This window comes from Cyclopterus lumpus, chromosome 2, assembly GCF_009769545.1.
Source record: "Cyclopterus lumpus isolate fCycLum1 chromosome 2, fCycLum1.pri, whole genome shotgun sequence".
NCBI lineage: Eukaryota > Metazoa > Chordata > Actinopteri > Perciformes > Cyclopteridae > Cyclopterus > Cyclopterus lumpus.
The window spans coordinates 1,288,615-1,312,556 of record NC_046967.1 but is presented as its reverse complement, the minus strand read 5'-3'; the positions used below and the strand labels follow the sequence as shown (position 1 = coordinate 1,312,556).

The 23,942-nt window shown below is 48.4% G+C and overlaps 3 protein-coding genes and 1 long non-coding RNA gene across 6 annotated transcripts in view; 2 read left to right on the top strand and 2 right to left on the bottom strand.

Annotated features, from left to right (window-relative positions):
* The first annotated feature begins 4,616 nt into the window (after nucleotides 1-4,616).
* On the top strand, nucleotides 4,617-6,245 carry LOC117741994 (leucine-rich repeat-containing protein 4C). The gene is made up of 2 exons (XM_034549312.1): nucleotides 4,617-4,799; nucleotides 4,990-6,245. The coding sequence occupies exon 2, from the start codon at nucleotides 5,007-5,009 to the stop codon at nucleotides 6,072-6,074; it is 1,068 nt and encodes a 355-aa protein (XP_034405203.1). The 5' UTR covers nucleotides 4,617-4,799; nucleotides 4,990-5,006; the 3' UTR covers nucleotides 6,075-6,245.
* Nucleotides 6,246-6,712: 467 nt separating this feature from the next.
* LOC117741777 (major facilitator superfamily domain-containing protein 6-A-like) lies at nucleotides 6,713-18,648 on the top strand. Of its 3 annotated transcripts, none has more exons than XM_034549011.1 (8): nucleotides 6,713-6,939; nucleotides 7,964-8,739; nucleotides 8,782-9,599; nucleotides 14,469-14,566; nucleotides 16,206-16,367; nucleotides 16,451-16,549; nucleotides 16,624-16,901; nucleotides 17,341-18,648. In XM_034549011.1, exons 2-8 carry the CDS (start codon nucleotides 7,966-7,968, stop codon nucleotides 17,413-17,415), a joined length of 2,304 nt encoding a protein of 767 aa, XP_034404902.1. In that variant the 5' UTR covers nucleotides 6,713-6,939; nucleotides 7,964-7,965; the 3' UTR covers nucleotides 17,416-18,648. The 3 variants fall into 3 exon arrangements, with proteins under 3 accessions (XP_034404902.1, XP_034404909.1, XP_034404896.1); XM_034549018.1 differs by adding an exon at nucleotides 17,043-17,046 and having other exon boundaries at nucleotides 7,964-9,599; XM_034549005.1 differs by having other exon boundaries at nucleotides 7,964-9,599.
* On the bottom strand, nucleotides 9,552-15,225 carry LOC117742150. The gene is made up of 3 exons (XR_004610919.1): nucleotides 15,123-15,225; nucleotides 14,524-14,680; nucleotides 9,552-9,655 (listed from the first exon to the last, which is right to left on the bottom strand). It is a non-coding gene; the product is annotated as an uncharacterized LOC117742150 (long non-coding RNA).
* Nucleotides 18,649-21,816: 3,168 nt separating the features above from the next.
* LOC117746596 (mucin-2-like) overlaps nucleotides 21,817-23,942 on the bottom strand; it is a 6,107-nt gene continuing 3,981 nt past the window's right edge. The window contains exon 2 of the mRNA XM_034555843.1: nucleotides 21,817-23,165. Coding sequence (XP_034411734.1) covers nucleotides 21,817-23,165 — 1,349 coding nt within the window. The remainder of the gene's footprint in view (nucleotides 23,166-23,942) is intronic.

The window sequence follows — 23,942 nt, the reverse complement described above, 5'->3', positions numbered from 1 at the left end:
GCAGCAGCAGAGCTGCCATGTTGGATGTGAGGAGGGGCGTGAACGAGCCGCCACCCTGTCTCACTCTTTAACACCTCCATCCGTCACACACACACACACACACACACACACACCCAGACACACACACTCACAGACTGACTTCAGCTGTCAGTCATCCTGCTCTCTGTCCTCACACCTCTGACCAATAAAGAACATTTAAATGTATTTACAGAACCTTTGTTGACAGAATCAGACGACCTGAGAGCAGTGAGAAGTGTGTGTGTGTGTGTGATTGAGTGTGTGTGTGTGTGTGTGTGTGTGATTGAGTGTGTGTGTGTGTGTGTGTGTGTGTGTGTGTGTGTGTGTGTGTGTGTGTGTGTGTGTGATTGAGTATACTACTACTACTACTACTACTACTACTTCTAATAATACTACTAAGACTACTACTACTACTACTACTTCTAATAATATTACTAATACTACTACTACTACTTCTAATAATACTACTAATACTACTACTACTACTCCTACTACTATCCCCACCATTCTTTGTTGTGAGCGTCCTGTGGTTTCACACAGACCTGCTTCGCCCCCTGCTGGCAGCTTTGAGTACTGCACATAGTCAGACTGATGACAGCGTCCATAGTTATTAAATATGAGGGTATTTATATTAAATCTATTTACCTGATTCCTTCTGCTCTCTCAAACGAGATGCTTTTATCTCTTCAATTTACAGTTTGAATCTTTGGCTTTTGGACTTTCATTTGGGGATTCTTTATTATTTAATCAGTGAATTTATCAAATATTGGATTGTGATTATAATCGTCAGTTCATATTTCTCAGCTCTGAAATATAAGAATAATGAATAAAAGAGAGGTGAAGATTTAAATGTTGAGAACATGAAGTTAATCCCTGAAGTCTACAGAGATTAACGTCTTCTATAGGCTTCTGAGTACAATCATATATATATATATACATAGTACACATAATACATAGTACACACATATATATACACAGTACACATGTATATATACATTGTACACATAATACATAGTACACATAATACATAGTACACATATATATACACAGTACACATGTATATATACATAGTACACATAATACATAGTACACATAATACATAGTACACATATATATATATATATATATACATAGTACACATAATGCATAGTACACATAATACATAGTACACATATATATATACACAGTAAACATGTATATATACATAGTACACATAATACATAGTACACATAATACATAGTACACATATATATATACACAGTAAACATGTATATATACATAGTACACATAATGCATAGTACACATAATACATAGTACACATATATATATACACAGTAAACATGTATATATACATAGTACACATAATACATAGTACACATAATACATAGTACACATAGTACACATATATATATATATATATACACAGTACACATATATATATACATAGTACACATAATACATAGTACACACATATATATATATATATATATATATATATATACACAGTACACATATATATATACATAGTACACATAATACATAGTACACATATATATATATATACACAGTACACATATATATATATACATAGTACACATAATACTTAGTACACATAATACATAGTACACATATATATATACACAGTACACATATATATACATAGTACACACATATATATATATACATAGTACACGTAATACATAGTACACACATATATATATATATATACATAGTACACGTAATACATAGTACACACATATATATATACATAGTACACGTAATACATAGTACATATATATATATATATACATAGTACACATAATACATAGTACACATAATACATAGTACACATATATATATAGACACAGTACACATATATATACATAGTACACATAATACATAGTACACATATATATATATATATACACAGTACTCATATATATACATAGTACACATAATACATAGTACACATATATATATACACAGTACACACATATATACATAGTACACATAATACATAGTACACATATATATATATACATAGTACACATATATATATACATAGTACACATAATACATAGTACACATAAACCATAGTACATATATATATATATATATATACACACACAGTACATATATATATACATAGTACACATATATATATACACAGTACACATAATACAGTGTACAAACTTACACAGTACACATAATACACACAGTAAACATAATAGACAGTACACATAATACACACAGTAAACATAATAGACAGTACACATAATACACACAGTAAACATAATAGACAGTACACATAATACACACAGTAAACATAATCGACAGTACACATATACACACAGTTCACATATATATATATATACACACTACACACATATATATATACATAGTACACATATATATATACACAGTACACATAATACAGTGTACAAACTTACACAGTACACATAATACACACAGTAAACATAATCGACAGTACACATAATACATAGTACACATATACACACAGTTCACATATACACACAGTACACATATATACACAGTATGTGTCGTTCACTAACATTAATGCTACATTATCTTTCGTGAGATGATATCTGTCACCCACAAGTTGTTCAAACTACCACAGAAGTAGAAGTACCTGTAGTTAACAGTACAACCAGCAGGTGGAGTAGTGGAGCGAGTAGTATTAATACAGGAAACAGCTGTAGTAGCAGGACTAGCAGTAGGGATACTAGTTGATGTAGAAGAGTAGTATCAGCTGTGGTAGTCATTGTAGCAGTGGCAGGAATACTAGTGGTACTATGCAGTAGTACTATAGTTGTATTAGAAGTATTAGCAATAAAAGTAGTAGAAAAAGAAGTACTAACAGTTGTGGTGCTAGTAGCTTTGGCATCAGCAGTATAATATATATGTACTAGTAGTACTGTAGTTGTAGCAGGAGTACTAGTAAAACTAGAGGTAGCAGTACAGGTAGTACTGGAAGAGTAAAAGTAGTAATACTAGTAGTTTTGGCATCAACAGGATCAGTAGTAGAAGTAGTTGTACAACTAGCAGTAGTAATAGTAGTAGTGGTAGTAGTAGTAGAGTTGGTTGTTTAAGTAAAAATGCAGGTTTTAGATAATAAAGCTGACTGTTGTGAGACCAGATTAAATAACTCTGTGCTGTAAAAAAACACATTAAATATTCTTCTACGACATTATATAAACACATAATCCCCAGAAATCTACTTTATTTTCTCCTTCTAGATATTTGTAGAGTCATTGTACTGCAATAAAAGACCACAAATGGTCTATAAAGTATTACACTAATATCTCTAAGTCCTGGATGGAGGTGCAGAGAGCGGTTTATCCGGGGATTCCAGCGCTTAGTGTAATCTTCATCACTCTAATACGTCTTCGTCCTCCAGAGGAGACGAAAAGTCACATCTGTCATTGAGGAGCGTCGGGGAATAACACTTTATTATATTTATTTATCCTTTATCCACGAAATCCCTAGAGTCACACCCAAAAGAGCAAGCCCTGACCTTTGACCTCTGGCAGGTGGAGGAACTGAGGTTTAAATCATCCAGGTGTGTTACAGGTGTCAGACGGACGACTACCATTCAAAATGTTTTATTTTCTATTTAAGTAGGAACAAAAATATTATTTTGGGATAAAAGAAAATAAATGTGTGTGGAAAGATTTGATAGTAGTCCAATATAAAAAAAGTTTTTGTCACAATTATTCCATCACAACTAAACGATCAAATATATATATATATATATATATATATATATATATATATATATATATAATCATAAATAATGTTAAATATATTATTTTATTAAAACCAAATAAATACAATAAAACTGGGGAGTCTCAGTAATAATATATCATGAAAAGAAAATGTAATATGATAAATATATTTTAACTTTAAATAACTTTTTTTGTCTTTTAATCCAACAGGAAACAAAAAGTCAAGAAAAAACCACTTTAATTTACTTTATTGTTTCTAATGAAATAATTAAAAGCACATGAAACAAATTTTATGTTTTAAAAAATATATTTTTCACATCATCTTAAAAAGTGTTTTTAGACCTTTTCTTGCCGTAGATGCTCAGCCAATCAATCAATCAATCAATCAATCAATCAAGCTTTTCTTTGTATAGCGCCTTTCATTGGTGACATTCACAAATTCAATAAAATAGATTTAAAAGCCATAATTCCAGTGTATAAAATTAAGGAATAATAAGATTACAGAATACATTTTTACAACCTAAATACAATTTTAAAAAAAGGATCAATAAGAAAATACAACCTAAAAACACTAAATAAAGGATCAATAAAAAAGTGTACAACCTAAAACAACAAATAAAGGATCAGTAAGATAATAAAGTGCAACCTAAAACAATAGAGTCTCCACTAAAGGACATCAGAAGATGGAGTTGTGATCCTTTATAGATTTATAAATAAACTGGAGATAAACGTCCTTCCTCCTGTAATCAATCCATCCAGACCTTATAATTCTCTCTGTGGCCCAGTTAGGCTCCAATCTCTTGAAGCCCCCCCCCCCCCCCAACAGCCTGCTGCCTGGTGAATAATTGACGAGCGCTCCCTCCTCCCTGCGTCTCTTTCCATCACTCTCTGTGGTGTCGCCGGTCGGGTTCTCCGGGTTCTCCGGCCCGTGACAGCCGGCCCTCCCTCTCCTCCGTCATGTCCAGCCTCCGCCTGGCGACGGCTGCGCGTTGACGACCGTCGGCAGGTGAAGCAGAAAAACAGGAGCAGCTGCCGGTAAGACCCAACCTGAAACACCCCGGTTATTAAAACCTTCATTTAGTTTATTTATAATGAAGATGTCACCTGTGAGGCTGGAAAACAACGTTTATTTATTCATTGTCTTTTTGTGATGTGGAAACTGAGCTTCTTTTCTTTAATCAAATCCAGCGGGTAATTCTTTTTCACGTGTTGCTCCATTCTTCAGGTGAAAGCTCTGAGGCCATGAAGGAGCTGCTGCTCCTCCTCCTGCTGGTGACGGAGGCCTCCTCCAGGTCTCACAGCAGCTGGTGCCAGCGCGGCTGCGAGTGTCGAGGAGACCTGAAGTTCACCGTCTGCTCGGGGGCGCTCTTCTCCCAGCTGCCCGGCCGAGTGCCCCCCAACACGGAGCTCCTCGACCTGTCCGACAACCACATCTCCGTCATCCCCCGGCGCTCCTTCGGCAGGAACCGCAAGCTCCGCTTCCTGCTGCTGCAGAACAACAACGTCAGCGTGGTGGAGGACGGCGGCTTCTCGCAGATGGAGTTCCTGCAGAAGCTGGACCTGAGCCGGAACCGGATCTCCACCCTCACCGAAGGGTTCTCCGTCGGCTTGGCCCTGCTGCGCGAGCTGCAGCTGGCCCACAACCGCCTCACGAGCCTGGACAGCCGCAGCTTCCTGCACCTGGACGGCCTCCAGAGGCTCAACCTGAGCAGCAACGGCATCCGCACCATCCAGGTGAGGTCCTTCTCCTCCATGAGCAGCCTGCGGCAGCTCCACCTGCAGGACAACAGCCTGCGGTCCCTGCGGAGCGGCACCTTCTCCATGCTGCGCTCCCTGGAGGTCCTCAACCTGGCCGGGAACCAGATCAGCGACATGCAGACGGCCGTCTTCAAGCCGCTCACCAGCATGACGCTGCTCAACCTGGCCGACAACCGGATGTCCACCGTCCACTTCAAGACGTTCCTCGGCATCCACGCCTACAGCACGCACATCCTGCTGGAGGAGAACCCGTGGAACTGCGACTGCGACCTGCAGAGGGTCTTCCGGAAGCTGCGCAGCATCCAGCGGCTCTTCCTGGACGACTACTACAACCTGACCTGCGAGGAGCCGGCGGTCCTCAGGGACTACCGGTTGACGGACGTGGACACGGAGCTGTGCCTCGCCGAGACCGTCACCGTGCTCGTCATCACCGTCACCGTGCTCGTCACCGTGCTGGCCGCCATGCTCATGGGCGAGAGGAAGAGGAAGAGGGAGAAGAAGAGGAAGCACTGGACGCAGCAGGGAGAGCTTTCGGACGAGTCGGACTACTGAGGCCGGCCCTCTGAAACGCGCTCACGTTTCAGGGTTCTCGTGTTTCAGTGTGTTTTCAATGTTCCTCACATTAAAGGCAAGTTGTGACCTTTTATTGACTAAAAGCTTTTATTTAAGATACACACAAGACAATGTGTCTACAGCGCCCCCTGCAGGTAACACAGATGCATGGCTTTGAAAATAACATTATGACATATGATTCAATTATATCAATATGTGTAAGTTGCTATAATATCCTTTGAAGTCACTGTAGGGACATCCCCCCCCCTCTCCCTCCTGTGCTGCATTGTGGTGAGTTTACGGTTTATTGTTATATATTCTACTGTATTCTACAGACTCATTTTCAAATTGTTTTTGCTATGATTAATGGAAGTTTCCCCTTTTATGGAAATGATTAGGTGGAGCCGCGCTGCTGCATCAAGCGCACAGCATTTAGACGTGACCGGATGTTAACAGAATAAAAGCACAGTATTGTCTCCGGAAACAAAATCCATCATGTCAAAGTATACCCACACAGCACATATACAAACTAATCACAAGTTATTAATAAAGCACAAAAAAAAAAAAGTTTAGCTTCCTTCCATAAAGTCCATATAATATACGACTGCGTTTTATTTTGAAAGCGCCGGCCGGAAGCCGTGGCATCCATCACGGCGGACTTGACGGTCGGACAGGTGGGAGCTCCGGTTTGACGAGCTGCTGCTGCTGCTCACAATACGGAGAAACTATTGAACTCAACGATAACATAGAAAACACGCTCCGGAGGGTCCGAACCACGTTTATGGCCGTTTATGAGTGAACAATGACCGCAAAAGAAGGCAGAAACTGCGCAGTCATCGTTTAACGGGAGCGGCGACCTGAGCAGGTGAGCCTTGTGTGTGTGTGTGTGCTTCGTGCGTGTGCTTTGTGTGGAAACGTTTTATTTGACGTGTGTGTGCGCGTGTCTCGGGACGTGGAGACTCTAATTGAGGCGGCTGGATAACAGCAGGTGCCTCGCTCCCGACGCTTTCACCGTCTTTTCGTCATCGCCCCGGTCTCCGGTTCATTAGTGAATGTTGGCTTGTTCGGCTTAAATGAGCGAGCTTTGTTCAAGATGACAATCACTTCCGCATGGGCTCCTCGGTGACGGCCACACGGGGTTCAAGCGGGGGTCCGGGGCCCTGCAGCGGCCGGTTCGTCAAACCGGAAGTCACTTCACTGATGGTTCAGGGACTATAGCCAGTGCTGGAGTAGTTATATTTCAGAAGGTACAGTAACTCTTCTGCTGGAGTTACGTTGAATAACTCACTAAAAAGTAGAGAAATTATCCCTTGTTTATGTTGTTTTCATTAATTAAATGAAGGTTTCACATCTAAATGCTTTAAAAATGATATCTAATCTTTTACAATGTATTAAGATATCAAAATGTTTCACCTTTTGGGCCTGTGTCTGTTTTATGAGCCGTTATATCCCATAATATCACCTGAATGATCACTTTTCATTTGATACTACCCCAAAACGTCTATTTATGTTACTAGCTTGTTTAATGTCGGTACATGTAAAGGCACACATAGAGATATATAAATATATATTTAATTTAATGATATTTACAGGGCTCCATCATCATGCATGATTTTGGTTTCACAGAGCAGACCAAATATAGCAGCAGACCAAAATACAGGGCGACTGGGTTAGCAGGTCCGTCTTTCAATCAGGGGGTTGGCGGTTCAATCCCCGCCCTAGTTGATGTGTCCTTGAGCAAGACACTTAACCCTGAACTGTTCTACATTGTATGAATGTAACATGATTGTAAGTCACTTTGGATAAAAGCGTCAGCTAAATGAAAAGTAATGTAAATAGATCCGACATTTATTGGCCGCCGCTCTCACCCTCATTTCCTTATCTTCCAGATATGCCCGCTGACGACAAGGTCGCCATCCTGTCCGATGACGAGGAGGAGCAGAAGGGGAAGTATGTGCTGGGCAAGCCGGCGGGCGCTTCTGCTCCGCCGCCGCCGCCGCCGCCGCCGGACGCCCCCTCAGACGGCGCCTCTGACGGCGCCTCGGACACGGCGCCCGAGCAGCCGGCGGCGCACATAGACTGCTGCGAGAGGATGTGCCTCCGCATCAACAGCCGCCTCCTCGTCTCCAAAGTCTTCTACTTCTTCTTCTTCGCCGCCTACGGCTCGCTGCACCCTCTGCTGGCCGTGTACTACAAGCAGCTCGGCATGTCGGCCAGCCGCAGCGGGCTGCTGGTCGGCATCCGCTACTTCATCGAGTTCTGCAGCGCCCCCTTCTGGGGGTTGGTGGCGGACCGCTTCCAGAAAGGGAAGGCGGTGCTGCTGTTTTCGGTCGTGTGCTGGTTGGTCTTCAACTGCGGCATCGGCTTCGTGAAACCGGCTCAGATGGTGTGTGAGGAGATGGGTGCTGAAGCGACGACGGCGGCGGCGCCCATGACGACGATGCTCCCGCTGGATAACTTCACGCAGTTGAGCAACTCCACCAACTCCATCAACTCCTCCTCCAACCACACCAGAAGTCGCCGGAGCTTTCTGAACCTCGATTGGCTTCCTGAGATCCTGGACTCCTATATAGGCGTTCATCACCGGCACGAGCGAAGCATAGACGCCAACGCTACTTCTCCGCTGGAGAACACCACCCTACTTGTGCCGGACACCACCCCGCTGGTGCCGAACACCACCCTACTTGTGCCGGACACCACCCCGCTGGCGCCGAACACCACCCTACTTGTGCCGAACACCACCCCGCTGGCGCCGAACACCACCCTCCCCGCCACCACGACCACAACCTCCCCAGCTCCGACCAAAGCCAAGGACTACCAGATCGTCTACAACAAGGACCAGGTGGAGACCATCTTCCTGCTCATCCTGCTCCTCATCATCGTGGGCGAGTTCTTCGCAGCCCCCACCCTCACCATCGTGGACACCGTCACCCTGCAGAACCTCTGCAAGGCTCGCGACCGCTACGGCCTGCAGAGGATGTGGGGCTCGCTGGGCTGGGGTCTGGCCATGCTGCTGGTGGGCATCTGGAGCGACCACACGTACTTCACCGTGGAGCTCGTCGGCACGGGCTGCACCGTGCTCAGCCTCCACAACTACAAGATCGCCTTCATCGCCTTCGGGGTGCTGATGGCCGTGGCGTTCGTCGTCGCCACACAGTTTCACTTCGGGAACGGTGCCGACTACCAGCAGGAGCTTTCAGAGGGGGTGGCGGCGGAGGACGAGGGACCCCCCGGGGCACTGCCCGAGTCCTCGGACCCGACTCCCGCCGGCCCCGACGCTGCGCAGGAGTTCCACTACAGCGACCTGCTGAAGCTCCTCTGCAGCGTGCGCTACAGCTCCGTCCTCTTCGTGGCCTGGTTCATGGGCTTCGGCTACGGCTTCGTCTTCACCTTCCTGTACTGGCACCTGGAGGACCTGGGGGGCACCACCACGCTGTTCGGGGTCTGCTCCGTCGTGAGCCACGTCTCAGAGCTCACCGCCTACTTCTCCAGCCACAAGTTCATCGAGCTGGTCGGCCACATCAGGTGAGACCTCTTCAGCCTCGGAGGTTGTTGATTCATTCGTCACCATCGTTTCTTTCCTCCATAACATGTGAGACGGAGAAAGCAGCTGAATCATAGAACATCAAACATTAAACAACTTTATTCTGGAGTTAACGCATATAACAGATTCTATGTCTGTCTGTCGGGTGAATTCATGGTCGCACCTCACGGCCGTGAGACACGTGAGACATGTAACATGTGAGACGAGAGACATGTGAGACATGTAACACGTGAGACACGAGAGACATGTAACACGTGAGACACGAGAGACATGTGAGACATGTAACACGTGAGACACGAGAGACATGTGACATGTAACATGTGAGACATGTAACACGTGAGACATGTGAGACATGAGACATGTGAGACACAAGAGACATGTGAGACACGTGAGATGTAACATGTGAGACATGTAACATGTGAGACGAGAGACATGTAACATGTGAGACATGTGAGACATGTGAGACATGTAACATGTTAGACATGTGAGACATGTAACATGTGAGACATGTAACATGTTAGACATGTGAGACATGTAACATGTTAGACATGTGAGACATGTAACATGTTAGACATGTGAGACACGTGAGACATGTAACATGTGAGACATGTGAGACATGTAACATGTTAGACATGTGAGACATGTAACATGTGAGACATGTAACATGTGAGACATGTGAGACATGTGAGACATGTAACATGTTAGACATGTGAGACATGTAACATGTGAGACATGTAACATGTGAGACATGTAACATGTTAGACATGTGAGACACGTGAGACATGTAACATGTGAGACATTTGAGACATGTAACATGTTAGAAACGAGAGACATGTGACATGTGAGTCATAAAACATGTGAGACACGTGAGACATGAAACACACCACGCACACACCACGCACACACCAGACACACCACACACCAGACACACACCACAGACACACACCAGACACACCACACACACCATACACACACCAGACACACACCACACACCAGACACACACCACAGACACACACCAGACACACCACACACCAGACACACACCACAGACACACACCAGACACACCACACACCACACACACACCAGACACACCACACACACCAGACACACACCACACACACACACCAGACACACCACACACACCATACACACACCAGACACACACCACACACACCATACACACACCATACACACACCAGACACACCAGACACACACCAAACACACCAGACACACCAGACACGCCACACACACGACACACACCACACACACACACGACACACACCACACACACACACGACACACACAACACACACACCAGACACACCAGACACACACCACACACACACCAGACACACCAGACACACACCAGACGCAAACCACACACGCCAGACACACACACCACACGCACACCAGACACACACCACACACACGCCAGACACACACCACACACACCACACGCACACCAGACACACACCACACACACACACCACACACACACCACACACACCACACACACGCCAGACACACACCACACGCACACCAGACACACACCACACACACACCAGACACACACCAGACACACACCACACACACACCACACACACACCAGAAACACACCAGACACACACCACACACACACGACACACACCACACACACAACAGACACACACCAGACGCACACCACACACACACCAGACACACCACACGCACACCAGACACACACCAGACACACACCACACTCACACCAGACACACACCACACACACACCACACACACACCAGACACACACCACACACACGACACACACCACACACACACCACACACACACCACACACGCACCAGACACGCACCACACACGCACCAGACACGCACCACACACGCACCAGACACACACCAGACACACACCAGACACACACCACACACACACCACACACACACCACACACACACCAGACACACACCACACACACCACACACACACCAGACACACACCACACACACCAGACACACAACAGACACACACCACACACACGACACACACCACACACACACCAGACACGCACCACACACACCAGACACACACAAGACACACACACCACATACACCAGATACACACCACACACACACCACACACACACCAGACACACACCACACACACCAGACACACACAAGACACACACACCACATACACCAGATACACACCACACACACACCAGACACACCACAGACACACACCACACACGACACACACCACATACACCAGACACACACCACACACACCAGACACACACCAGACGCACACTAGACACACACACCAGACGCACACAAGACACACACACCACATACACCAGACACACACCACACACAGACACACCAGACGCACACCACACACACCACATACACCAGACACACACCAGACACGCACCAGAAACGCACCACACACACACCAGACGCACACCACACACACGCCAGACACACACCACACACACCACACGCACACCAGACACACACCACACACACACACCACACACACACCACACACACCACACACACGCCAGACACACACCACACGCACACCAGACACACACCACACACACACCAGACACACACCAGACACACACCACACACACACCACACACACACCAGAAACACACCAGACACACACCACACACACACGACACACACCACACACACAACAGACACACACCAGACGCACACCACACACACACCAGACACACCACACGCACACCAGACACACACCAGACACACACCACACTCACACCAGACACACACCACACACACACCACACACACACCAGACACACACCACACACACGACACACACCACACACACACCACACACACACCACACACGCACCAGACACGCACCACACACGCACCAGACACGCACCACACACGCACCAGACACACACCAGACACACACCAGACACACACCACACACACACCACACACACACCACACACACACCAGACACACACCACACACACCACACACACACCAGACACACACCACACACACCAGACACACAACAGACACACACCACACACACGACACACACCACACACACACCAGACACGCACCACACACACCAGACACACACAAGACACACACACCACATACACCAGATACACACCACACACACACCACACACACACCAGACACACACCACACACACCAGACACACACAAGACACACACACCACATACACCAGATACACACCACACACACACCAGACACACCACAGACACACACCACACACGACACACACCACACACACCAGACACACACCAGACGCACACTAGACACACACACCAGACGCACACAAGACACACACACCACATACACCAGACACACACCACACACAGACACACCAGACGCACACCACACACACCACATACACCAGACACACACCAGACACGCACCAGAAACGCACCACACACACACCAGACGCACACCACACACACGCCAGACACACACCACACACACCACACACACACCAGACACACACCACACACACCAGACACACAACAGACACACACCACACACACGACACACACCACACACACACCAGACACGCACCACACACACCAGACACACACAAGACACACACACCACATACACCAGATACACACCACACACACACCACACACACACCAGACACACACCACACACACCAGACACACACAAGACACACACACCACATACACCAGATACACACCACACACACACCAGACACACCACAGACACACACCACACACGACACACACCACATACACCAGACACACACCACACACACCAGACACACACCAGACGCACACTAGACACACACACCAGACGCACACAAGACACACACACCACATACACCAGACACACACCACACACAGACACACCAGACGCACACCACACACACCACATACACCAGACACACACCAGACACGCACCAGACACGCACCACACACACACCAGACGCACACCACACACACCACACACACACACCAGACGCACACAAGACACACACCACATACACCAGACACACACCAGACACACACCACACACACACCAGACACACACCACACACACACACACACTAGACACACACTAGACACACACCAGACACACACCAGACACACACCACACACACCAGACACACACACCAGACGCACACCACACACACCAGACACACACACCAGACGCACACAAGACACACACCAGACACACACCACACACAGACACACCAGACGCACACCACACACACCACATACACCAGACACACACCAGACACACACCAGAAACACACCACACAGACACACCAGACGCACACCACACACACCACATACACCAGACACACACCAGACACACACCACACACACACCACACACACACCACACTCACACCAGACACACACCACACACACACCAGACACACACCACACTCACACACGACACACACCACACACACACCAGACACACACCACACTCACACACGACACACACCACACACACACCAGACACACACCAGACACGCACCAGACACACACCAGACACACACCAGACACAGACACACACACCAGACACACACCACACACACACCACACACACACCAGACACACACCACACACACCAGACACACACCACACACACACCACACACACACCAGACACACACCACACACACACCAGACACACACCACACACACAAGACACACACACCACATACACCACACACACACCAGACACAGACACACACCACACACACACCAGACACACACCAGACACACACACACACACACAGACTTTTCTCATGTATGTCCTCCATCTTTTCCCTCTCAGGGTGCTGTACATCGGGCTGGCCTGCAACACCATTCGCTACCTGTACATCTCCTACCTGAAGAACGCCTGGACTATCCTGCCCATGGAGGTCCTTCAAGGTACCGCTTCTCCATCTGCAGGCGGGGGAGGTGGAAGCTAGGACCCCGGGGACGCGACAGGAAGCAGCTGTTTGTCCAACAGGATGCTAATCAGGCCGCCTGCTGTTCAGCCTCCTGTAATATGACATAAAGGCGTGAGGTGTGAAGGCAGACATGTACAACAACACCAGGTCTGCCTGGAGTTGTTGTACATGTCTGCCTTCACACCTCCAACACGCCTTTACCTTCAGGATTAAAGGAACTGCTCATATTTAATTAGGCATACTTTTAATGGTGCCCATCTAAAAACAAATGTAAACAAATATAGGCTTACAAATTGCACTATAGGCACTGTAGTTTCAAAAGTCAAGGCACGTTTATGCCCCAAATAAAATCATATTATACATTTAACAATTACGCCGTGTGTGTGTGTGTGTGTGTGTGTGTGTGTGTGTGTGTGTGTGTGTGTGTGTGTGTGTGTGTGTGTGTGTGTGTGTGTGTGTGTGTGTGTGTGTGTGTGTGTGTGTGTGTGTGTGTGTGTGTGTGTGTGTGTGTGTGTGTGTGCTTAGATTCCCACCTTCAGAAAACAGACGCCTCTCTGAGTAAACCAGTGAAAACCAGTTCGATGCTTGTTTTGTCTGTTTGACCAACAATGAAAAGTTATGTCATCGTGATGCGACCGGCCCTTTAAGAAGGCGTGGCCACGGTCATGTGACTTCAGACAGGAAGTTGGCAAAATAAAGCTTCAGAAGGACGTTTAATTCTCATTCGTTATATTTTGAGCAGTAAATAACTCGTATAAACCGTCAAATAATAAAACTTGTGAATTTAGTATAAATAGTGATATTTTACACTGTTTCTAAAAAAGGTTAAGTTCTCTTATTGCTAATCTAAAAGCATTTTCTCTTATGCAATTTCTTGTTGTTGTTTTATTACTTAGTAATACATCTGTAATAGATCTGTAATATCTGCAGAAGTCAAACAGGGAAAAAAATAATTTCTTTTACTAAAATAAACCAATCTTTAATTACTGTCATGGTCGTAATGTTGAGTTACTTTAATAACAAGAGTTATGATGCAGATAGTAATATTAGCCATACAAATACAAACACTTTTAGTTTACAATTATACTATATATATATATATATATATGCCCTCGATGGACTGGCGGCCTGTCCAGGGTGTCCCCTGCCTTCGCCCTATGTCAGCTGGGATAGGCTCCAGCGCCCCCGCGACCCTAATGAGGATAAGCGGTATTGAAAATGGATGGATGGATATATATATATATATATATAAAAATACATTTATAGTGAGGTATTTACAAAGAAAGGGAAAAGTAAGAGGGACACGAACATGTGAAAAAGAAGTGATGTTTTTAAACAAATCAGAGCTCAGTATGTGTTAATTAATGAATTAATTGTTACTGTTAATCGTCTTTCACTTGTTGTGATCACAGTTTGTCACCCTGATAAATAAAGTGAGACTTTTACCACTGAAACTTGAGCCAAAACACTCTCAGAGGAGTGAGGAGACTCAGCTGTTCCTCCTCGAGGGCAAAGAAGAACAATACTGTGTGTGTAATATAAATATATATGTTGTTCATGTCCGAGTAGTCTCCTCCTCCGCCTGTGACCCGTGTCTGTCCCCGTGTGTCCTCCAGGTGTGACCCACGCCTCGGTTTGGGCAGCCTGCATCTCCTTCCTGAGTGCGGCGGTGCCTCCGGCCCTGAGGACGTCGGCGCAGGGCATCCTGCAGGGCCTCCACCTGGGCCTGGGCCGCGGCTGCGGGGCCATGGTGGGCGGGGTGTTCGTCAACTACTTCGGTACTGAGACTGAAACCGTGCTTCCTGGAGAACGAAGCAGACCTCTAGCTGTCACTCAGCGTGTCCCTCCCTCCTGTTTGCAGGCGCTGCGGAGACGTTCAGGGGAATCGGCATGGCGTCCCTCGTCATCCTCCTCGTCTTCGCCCTCATCCAGTGTCTGAGTGGAGAGGCCGAGGGGAAAGGTGGGTGGAGCTCGTGCTTCAGTGTTCTTCTTCTCCAGGCTTCGGGTTAACTTCAGCTTCTCATCTTCCCTCAGAGGACAAGATGCTGGCGGAGAACATCCCGGTTCCCTCTAGCTCGGTTCCCATCGCCACCATCGACCTGGTGCAGAGCCGGTCCGCCGCCGGTAGCCCCGCCCCCGTTAGCAAGGCGGCCGCGTCCCCCGTGAGGAAGACCAAACACCAGGAGGACCAGGAGGACGTGAACAGGCCGGCCTGGGTGCTCTCCGGCGCCCCCTGGGTCACCGTGGTCTTCGCCATCGTCCAGGTGAAGGAGATGATGAAGAAACGGGCGCCAGAGACGCAACCGCTGCAGGTGAAGAACACGTGTTATTTAAATACATTGAAGTGTTCACTGTTTTAATGTTTTAATCCGTTGAGTCATTAACCGTAACGTTCTGACACTTCCTCCCCTCTCTCACACACACACACACACACACACGCTCTCCCTCTGAAGACAGGTGAGATGTTGTTGTCGATGGAAAACTACTGTGTGCATGTGCATGGAGGTGTTCACTATGTGTGTGTGTGTGTGTGTGTTGACGCATGTACTGATCCCAGTGACTCATGTGTATGGGTGTGTGGGCGCGTTGGTTCCTGCATGTTGACGAGCCTCCCCACGCCCCCGTGTCGTGGCGCCTTAAGGACGTCTCCGGTGACGTCAGCGCCGGCCATGTTGGAGGCTGAAGATCTCGTTGGCTCCAGCTGGTGCCGATGGTGTTCCTCCATCACTGTTGTGTTCCTCTCGTTGCTAGGCACCTGACGTCCAGGCGGCGGCTGGCGATGACGGCACAGACACACCCACGCAGCCGAACGCCGCAGACTCGTAACGAGGACAAAAAACAAACGCACCCCGTCAGACGGACGCCTGCAGCTCCACTAACTCTTTAATTGTAAAGCGTGTACATAATTTTGGGGAGTTTTTATATAACGTTTTTTAGGACTCTGGGTCGTTTCATGGGGTGAGACGCAGGTGTGAGAGGTACAGGAGTGAGAGGTACAGGAGTGAGAGATGCAGGAGTGAGATGCAGGAGTGAGACGCAGGCGTGAGAGATGCAGGCGTGAGAGATGCAGGCGTGAGAGATACAGGAGTGAGATGCAGGAGTGAGATGCAGGAGTGAGACGCAGGCGTGAGACGCAGGAGTGAGACGCAGGCGTAAGAAATGCAGGCGTGAGAGATGCAGGAGTGAGACGCAGGCGTGAGAGATGCAGGCGTGAGAGATGCAGGCGTGAGAGATACAGGAGTGAGATGCAGGAGTGAGATGCAGGAGTGAGACGCAGGCGTGAGACGCAGGCGTGAGACGCAGGAGTGAGACGCAGGAGTGAGACGCAGGCGTGAGACGCAGGAGTGAGAGATGCAGGAGTGAGATGCAGGAGTGAGTCACAGGAGTGAGATGCAGGGATTGTGGCCGTTTTCCTCTCAGAGGTGGTCGAATCCAACGCACCTTTTGGCGCCGTGCACCTTATTTATCTTCAGTTATTTAATAACTTAATTTAAAGAGTAAAAAGTTCTGAAATTGAGATTTTAAAGCATTTAAGTCACACTTAAATTTATTTTGTATTAATATCTGAGGTTGTTCTTGAAACTGATCACATTTTAGAGTTTTTAAATGAAACATAAATCCTGCTCTTAGTTATTATTGGACTCCTTTCCTCATTTCCTTTCCTCTGTGGCCTTTTGGGGAACTGAGATTCCTTTTGTTGCATCACAGTTAAAATATTTATATAATTTACTGAAGAAGTGCCTCTTCCTGTCATCGTCGTTATTGTCCTAACTTATTATTATTATTATTATGGGATGTCGTACTGACGGTCTTCTTGACGCCTGCTTCCAATATTTCCCAGTTGAAGCTGCATACATATATATATATATATATATATATATATATATATATATATATATATATATATATATATATATATATATAATATAATATAATATAGCCGACTGGCCGTATTTACTGGTTTGTTTCCGGTTCCAAACTTTTCTCAGCCTTCTGTGTTTTGGGGTCGTTTCTCTGTCAATTAAACAATTAAACAATGTTTTTTCTTTCCAAAACAAACTGCATCGTTGTCACTTACTCCTGATGGTCATAATATAATATAGAATTAAATGTTTATCACTCGAGTTGGTTTTACTGGCCTTGTGAGGACCAGCCTAATTAAATTGCTTTAAGTATTTACGTGGTAATAAATCATGTAGACATTGTTAATTAAAGAATATAATCTCCATGATTAATGTAAAAGTATGTCACATACTTGCAGTAAGTGCAGTACCCCTCCACTGGGTGGCAGTAGCGCTGTGTGTGTGTGTGTGAACCCGCCTCTGGATGTGTGTGTGGAGGGTTATTGAGGTCGTGGTGCGCCTGCTGCTGATGTGTGTGTGTGTGTGTGGGAGGACAGTAATAGGCTTCCTCAAGAACTAGACTGTGCTGTGGTAAATATATATTTATATAAATATATATTTATATAAATAAAGAGAGCGTCTTGGCGCGCTCGGCCTGTCTGAGATCCGTGGAGAGTTGTTTTGTCTCGCCTCGTAATGAACCGCACGCCGTTTCATTCCAGGGTGTCACGACCAGAAGCCGCTGCACGTCGTCAATGCCAGTGGCACCCAGGGGTGCTGCGACCTGCGGACGTCTCCAATCACTGGAACAAACGAGGTGCCTTGCTTGTGGGCACTGCAGCAGCATTCATGGGATTCTCTTTTTATGTTCTAATGGGGTTTAAAAATGTCTAATTGTTCTTTTATTTAGATTTTTATTCGACATCAAAACACGCATCAGCTTTTGAAATTAGTAAAAAAAAGATATGTTTTATATCCTTTCAGCTCTTTTCTCTCTTTTTCTCCACAAACAGCGCATTTCTATTGAAATGATGAAACCTGATAACCTAAAAATAAAAGGCATCAGTCGCTCTGATATCTTCTTTTTCCTCTCTGGGGAGGCGGAGTCTGTGGAACCAAGGTCATGACGGCTCCGCCCTGGACTCTGCAGAGGTCAGAGGTCACTTCCTGACCCAAGACGAGAGGTTCAGGGGAGGCAGTCCTAACAAACTCAAAGAAACGACTTGTGCCTGTGTAGTAATATTATGATCTTTGAATGTAAAGCATTTGAAGGGTTATTGGTGACGTTGGCGTAAACACGTCATGACGACACGTTGAGTCCTTTGCTGATGTTCTGTGTTCACGAAGGAACTTCCAGCCGTCCGGTTCCTCGTCGTCAGGCTCATGAGAGCCGACAGCTGTCACGGTCGCTCCGGCATCAACCCGCCGGCCTTGCCGACGGTTGCACGGCAGAGTGAGGACGCCGCCCTGTCGCCTGTCGCCTCATTTGATTGAGTCACAGGCTCCTCCCCCAAACGGAGGTCAGTGATTGGACGTTTAGAGGTCCTCAAAGGCTCTCATTGGTTTATTCCATCTTGTAATGACTTGTAATAAGTCCTGGATCCTAGACCCTAGACCAGGGGCTCCTGAGGGAAGCGTCCCGGGTCCCGCTGTGGTTTTGATCTGGTCCCCCTTGAAGGTCTCCTTGGGGGGTCTCCCCCGTTGTCAGCGTGCTAATGGATTTTAAAACATCTTAAGCTCGTTACGGCGCGTTATGCAGCATTCAGTTCATATAATCACATTTAGAGAAGACACGCATCTTTATGAAGGAAATTACCACCACAATGGGGGGGGGGGGTACCACGTTTCATCCACCGGTCACAATGGGAGGGGGGGGTACCACGTTTCATCCACCGGTCACAATGGGGGGGGGGGGGGTACCACGTTTCATCCACCGGTCACAATGGGAGGGGGGGGTACCACGTTTCATCCACCGGTCACAATGGGGGGGGGGGGTACCACGTTTCATCCACCGGTCACAATGGGGTGGGGGGGGTACCACGTTTCATCCACCGGTCACAATGGGGGGGGGGGTACCACGTTTCATCCACCGGTCACAATGGGGGGGGGGGGGGGTACCACGTTTCATCCACCGGTCACAATGGGGGGGGGGGGGTACCACGTTTCATCCACCGGTCACAATGGGGGGGGGGGGGTACCACGTTTCATCCACCGGTCACAATGGGGGGGGGGGGGTACCACGTTTCATCCACCGGTCACAATGGGGGGGGGGGGGGGTACCACGTTTCATCCACCGGTCACAATGGGGGGGGGGTACCACGTTTCATCCACCGGTCACAATGGGGGGGGGGGGGTACCACGTTTCATCCACCGGTCACAATGGGGGGGGGGGGTACCACGTTTCATCCACCGGTCACAATGGGGGGGGGGGGTACCACGTTTCATCCACCGGTCACAATGGGGTGGGGGGGGTACCACGTTTCATCCACCGGTCACAATGGGGGGGGGGGTACCACGTTTCATCCACCGGTCACAATGGGGGGGGGGTACCACGTTTCATCCACCGGTCACAATGGGGGGGGTGGGTACCACGTTTCACTACTATCACAGTACATCTAACCCACTTAGCTGACTACATATGATGTAGAGTAATGTTACATAGTGTAGTAGTACTAGTACTCGTAGTACTCGTAGTACTCGTAGTACTCGTACAGGTTGCAGAGCCTCTGAGCTGCTGCAGGACAACAGGGAGACTTTGTGTCTGGGATCAATCGCTCCATAGATGACGCCCACCCAGCCAGGCCTCTCCGTGGGCGGCCGGAGGCCCAGCAGTCCGGCCCCGCCTGGGCCCCCTCTGCCCCCTCCCCGTTTGGCCCCTCTGGCCCCCCCGCTTGGCCCGTCTGGGCCCCCTCTGGCCCCCCCCGTTTGGCCCCTCCGGCCGCCCCGTTTGGCCCCCTCCCCATAGTGGAGCATTTAGCCGCTAGAGAGGTTGGAGGAGACCACAAACAGAGCAAATAGAGAGCGAAGTTAACTCATTTTAAATGTGTATCTTCGCAGCTTGTAGCTGCATCTCTGGTCCAGGGAGACTTCTGATTGGCCGACGTGGCGGTGAGCTCCTGGGTCACGCTCCACGCTGGGGGCCACATTAAAGCTTAAACTCACATTTACTTCCTGACGTGACCTGAACTTGTTTCAACACTTGCATTCCTTTTGAATTTCATATATATATATATATATATATATATATATATTATATATATATATATATATATTATATATATATATATATATAATATATATATCCTGTCAAATTCCCCCAAAGACGGAGACGCAGGCAGAAACCTCCGTGGACGATGTGCGATATTTAATTAACGGCAGATGGATCTTATTTCCTGCGTGTGCGTCGGCCCTGAGGTCTGATCAGTGTGTGCTTTAGTCTGCTGTGAGGAGGTGCTGTGAGGAGCTGCTGTGAGGAGGTGCTGCTGTAAGGAGGTGCAGTGGGCAGGCCGGTGTGGGTCTGTGTGCGTGAGGAGGTGCTGTGAGGAGGTGCTGTGAGGAGGTGCAGTGGGCAGGCCGGTGTGGGTCTGTGGGCGTGAGGAGCTGCTGTGAGGAGCTGCAGTGAGGAGGTGCTGTGAGGAGGTGCAGTGGGCAGGCCGGTGTGGGTCTGTGTGCGTGAGGAGCTGCTGTGAGGAGCTGCAGTGAGGAGGTGCTGTGAGGAGGTGCAGTGGGCAGGCCGGTGTGGGTCTGTGTGCGTGAGGAGCTGCTGTGAGGAGGTGCAGTGGGCAGGCCGGTGTGGGTCTGTGTGCGTGAGGAGCTGCAGTGAGGAGGTGCTGTGAGGAGGTGCAGTGGGCAGGCCGGTGTGGGTCTGTGTGCGTGAGGAGCTGCTGTGAGGAGCTGCTGTGAGGAGGTGCTGTGAGGAGGTGCAGTGGGCAGGCCGGTGTGGGTCTGTGTGCGTGAGGAGCTGCAGTGAGGAGGTGCTGTGAGGAGGTGCAGTGGGCAGGCCGGTGTGGGTCTGTGTGCGTGAGGAGCTGCTGTGAGGAGGTGCAGTGGGCAGGCCGGTGTGGGTCTGTGTGTGTGAGGAGCTGCTGTGAGGAGGTGCAGTGGGCAGGCCGGTGTGGGTCTGTGTGCGTGAGGAGCTGCAGTGAGGAGGTGCTGTGAGGAGGTGCAATGGGCAGGCCGGTGTGGGTCTGTGTGCGTGAGGAGCTGCTGTGAGGAGGTGCAGTGGGCAGGCCGGTGTGGGTCTGTGGGCGTGAGGAGCTGCTGTGAGGAGCTGCAGTGAGGAGGTGCTGTGAGGAGGTGCAGTGGGCAGGCCGGTGTGGGTCTGTGTGCGTGAGGAGCTGCTGTGAGGAGGTGCAGTGGGCAGGCCGGTGTGGGTCTGTGTGCGTGAGGAGCTGCTGTGAGGAGGTGCTGTGAGGAGGTGCAGTGGGCAGGCCGGTGTGGGTCTGTGTGCGTGAGGAGCTGCTGTGAGGAGCTGCTGTGAGGAGGTGCTGTGAGGAGGTGCAATGGGCAGGCCGGTGTGGGTCTGTGTGCGTGAGGAGCTGCAGTGAGGAGCTGCTGTGAGGAGGTGCAGTGGGCAGGCCGGTGTGGGTCTGTGTGCGTGAGGAGCTGCTGTGAGGAGGTGCTGTGAGGAGGTGCAGTGGGCAGGCCGGTGTGGGTCTGTGTGCGTGAGGAGCTGCTGTGAGGAGGTGCTGTGAGGAGGTGCAGTGGGCAGGCCGGTGTGGGTCTGTGAGGAGCCTAAGTTGCAGAGGTTCTTTCTAATTGAGTCAGGGACTTATGCTGCAGGTAGGCGTGTGAGTGGGGGGAGACTAATCCCAAGCTGCTGTTGTTGTTCGTGCCTGCTGGCTCCAGATCAAGAACTTAACAGTGATAATCATGCAAAATGTGTGGCTTCACTTCAAAGCCGGCCTCAACTTTGCTCACGCCCAGTAGCGCGCTTTGTTTCATCATCTTCTTCTCCTCGGCTGCTGCGAAGCGGGGTTTGGTTTCAGAGCGCTGTGACCTTTCTGCGCGTAGAGAAAACGAACGCACCTACAGACGAATCGCACCTTGGGGACGAGGTGGAGGGCGTCGTTGTCACGCGCTCATCCCTCTGACTGCAGACGTGTCAGGCGTCAACAGGCGTGGGCGGCGAGGGTCGCGAAGGCCCGGACGCGCCCAGAGAAACGGCAGATCCCTCCACGCCAGCCCACGGCCTGTCAGCGGGGCGCGCTGGCCCTTTAAGGCGTCAGTGGGAAGCCCCGTGGCTCCCCGCTGACGCCTTAAAGGGCCAGCGCGCCCAGAGCATGCAGGCGGATTCACACAGTGTGTTTTATATGCAGATTTATTGTGTATGTATCACCATATTTATTCATTTTATTCGCTGACACTATTTTCACATCAGTAAATATGTTTATTATTTTTTAAACAAGTGTTACAAACAGTTTTAAACCTATTTAATTTAAAACTATATAAAATAGAAAAAAGCATTCGAGAAGCAGAGAATTGTTCACGTTTCTTTGCTTCATTATTGAC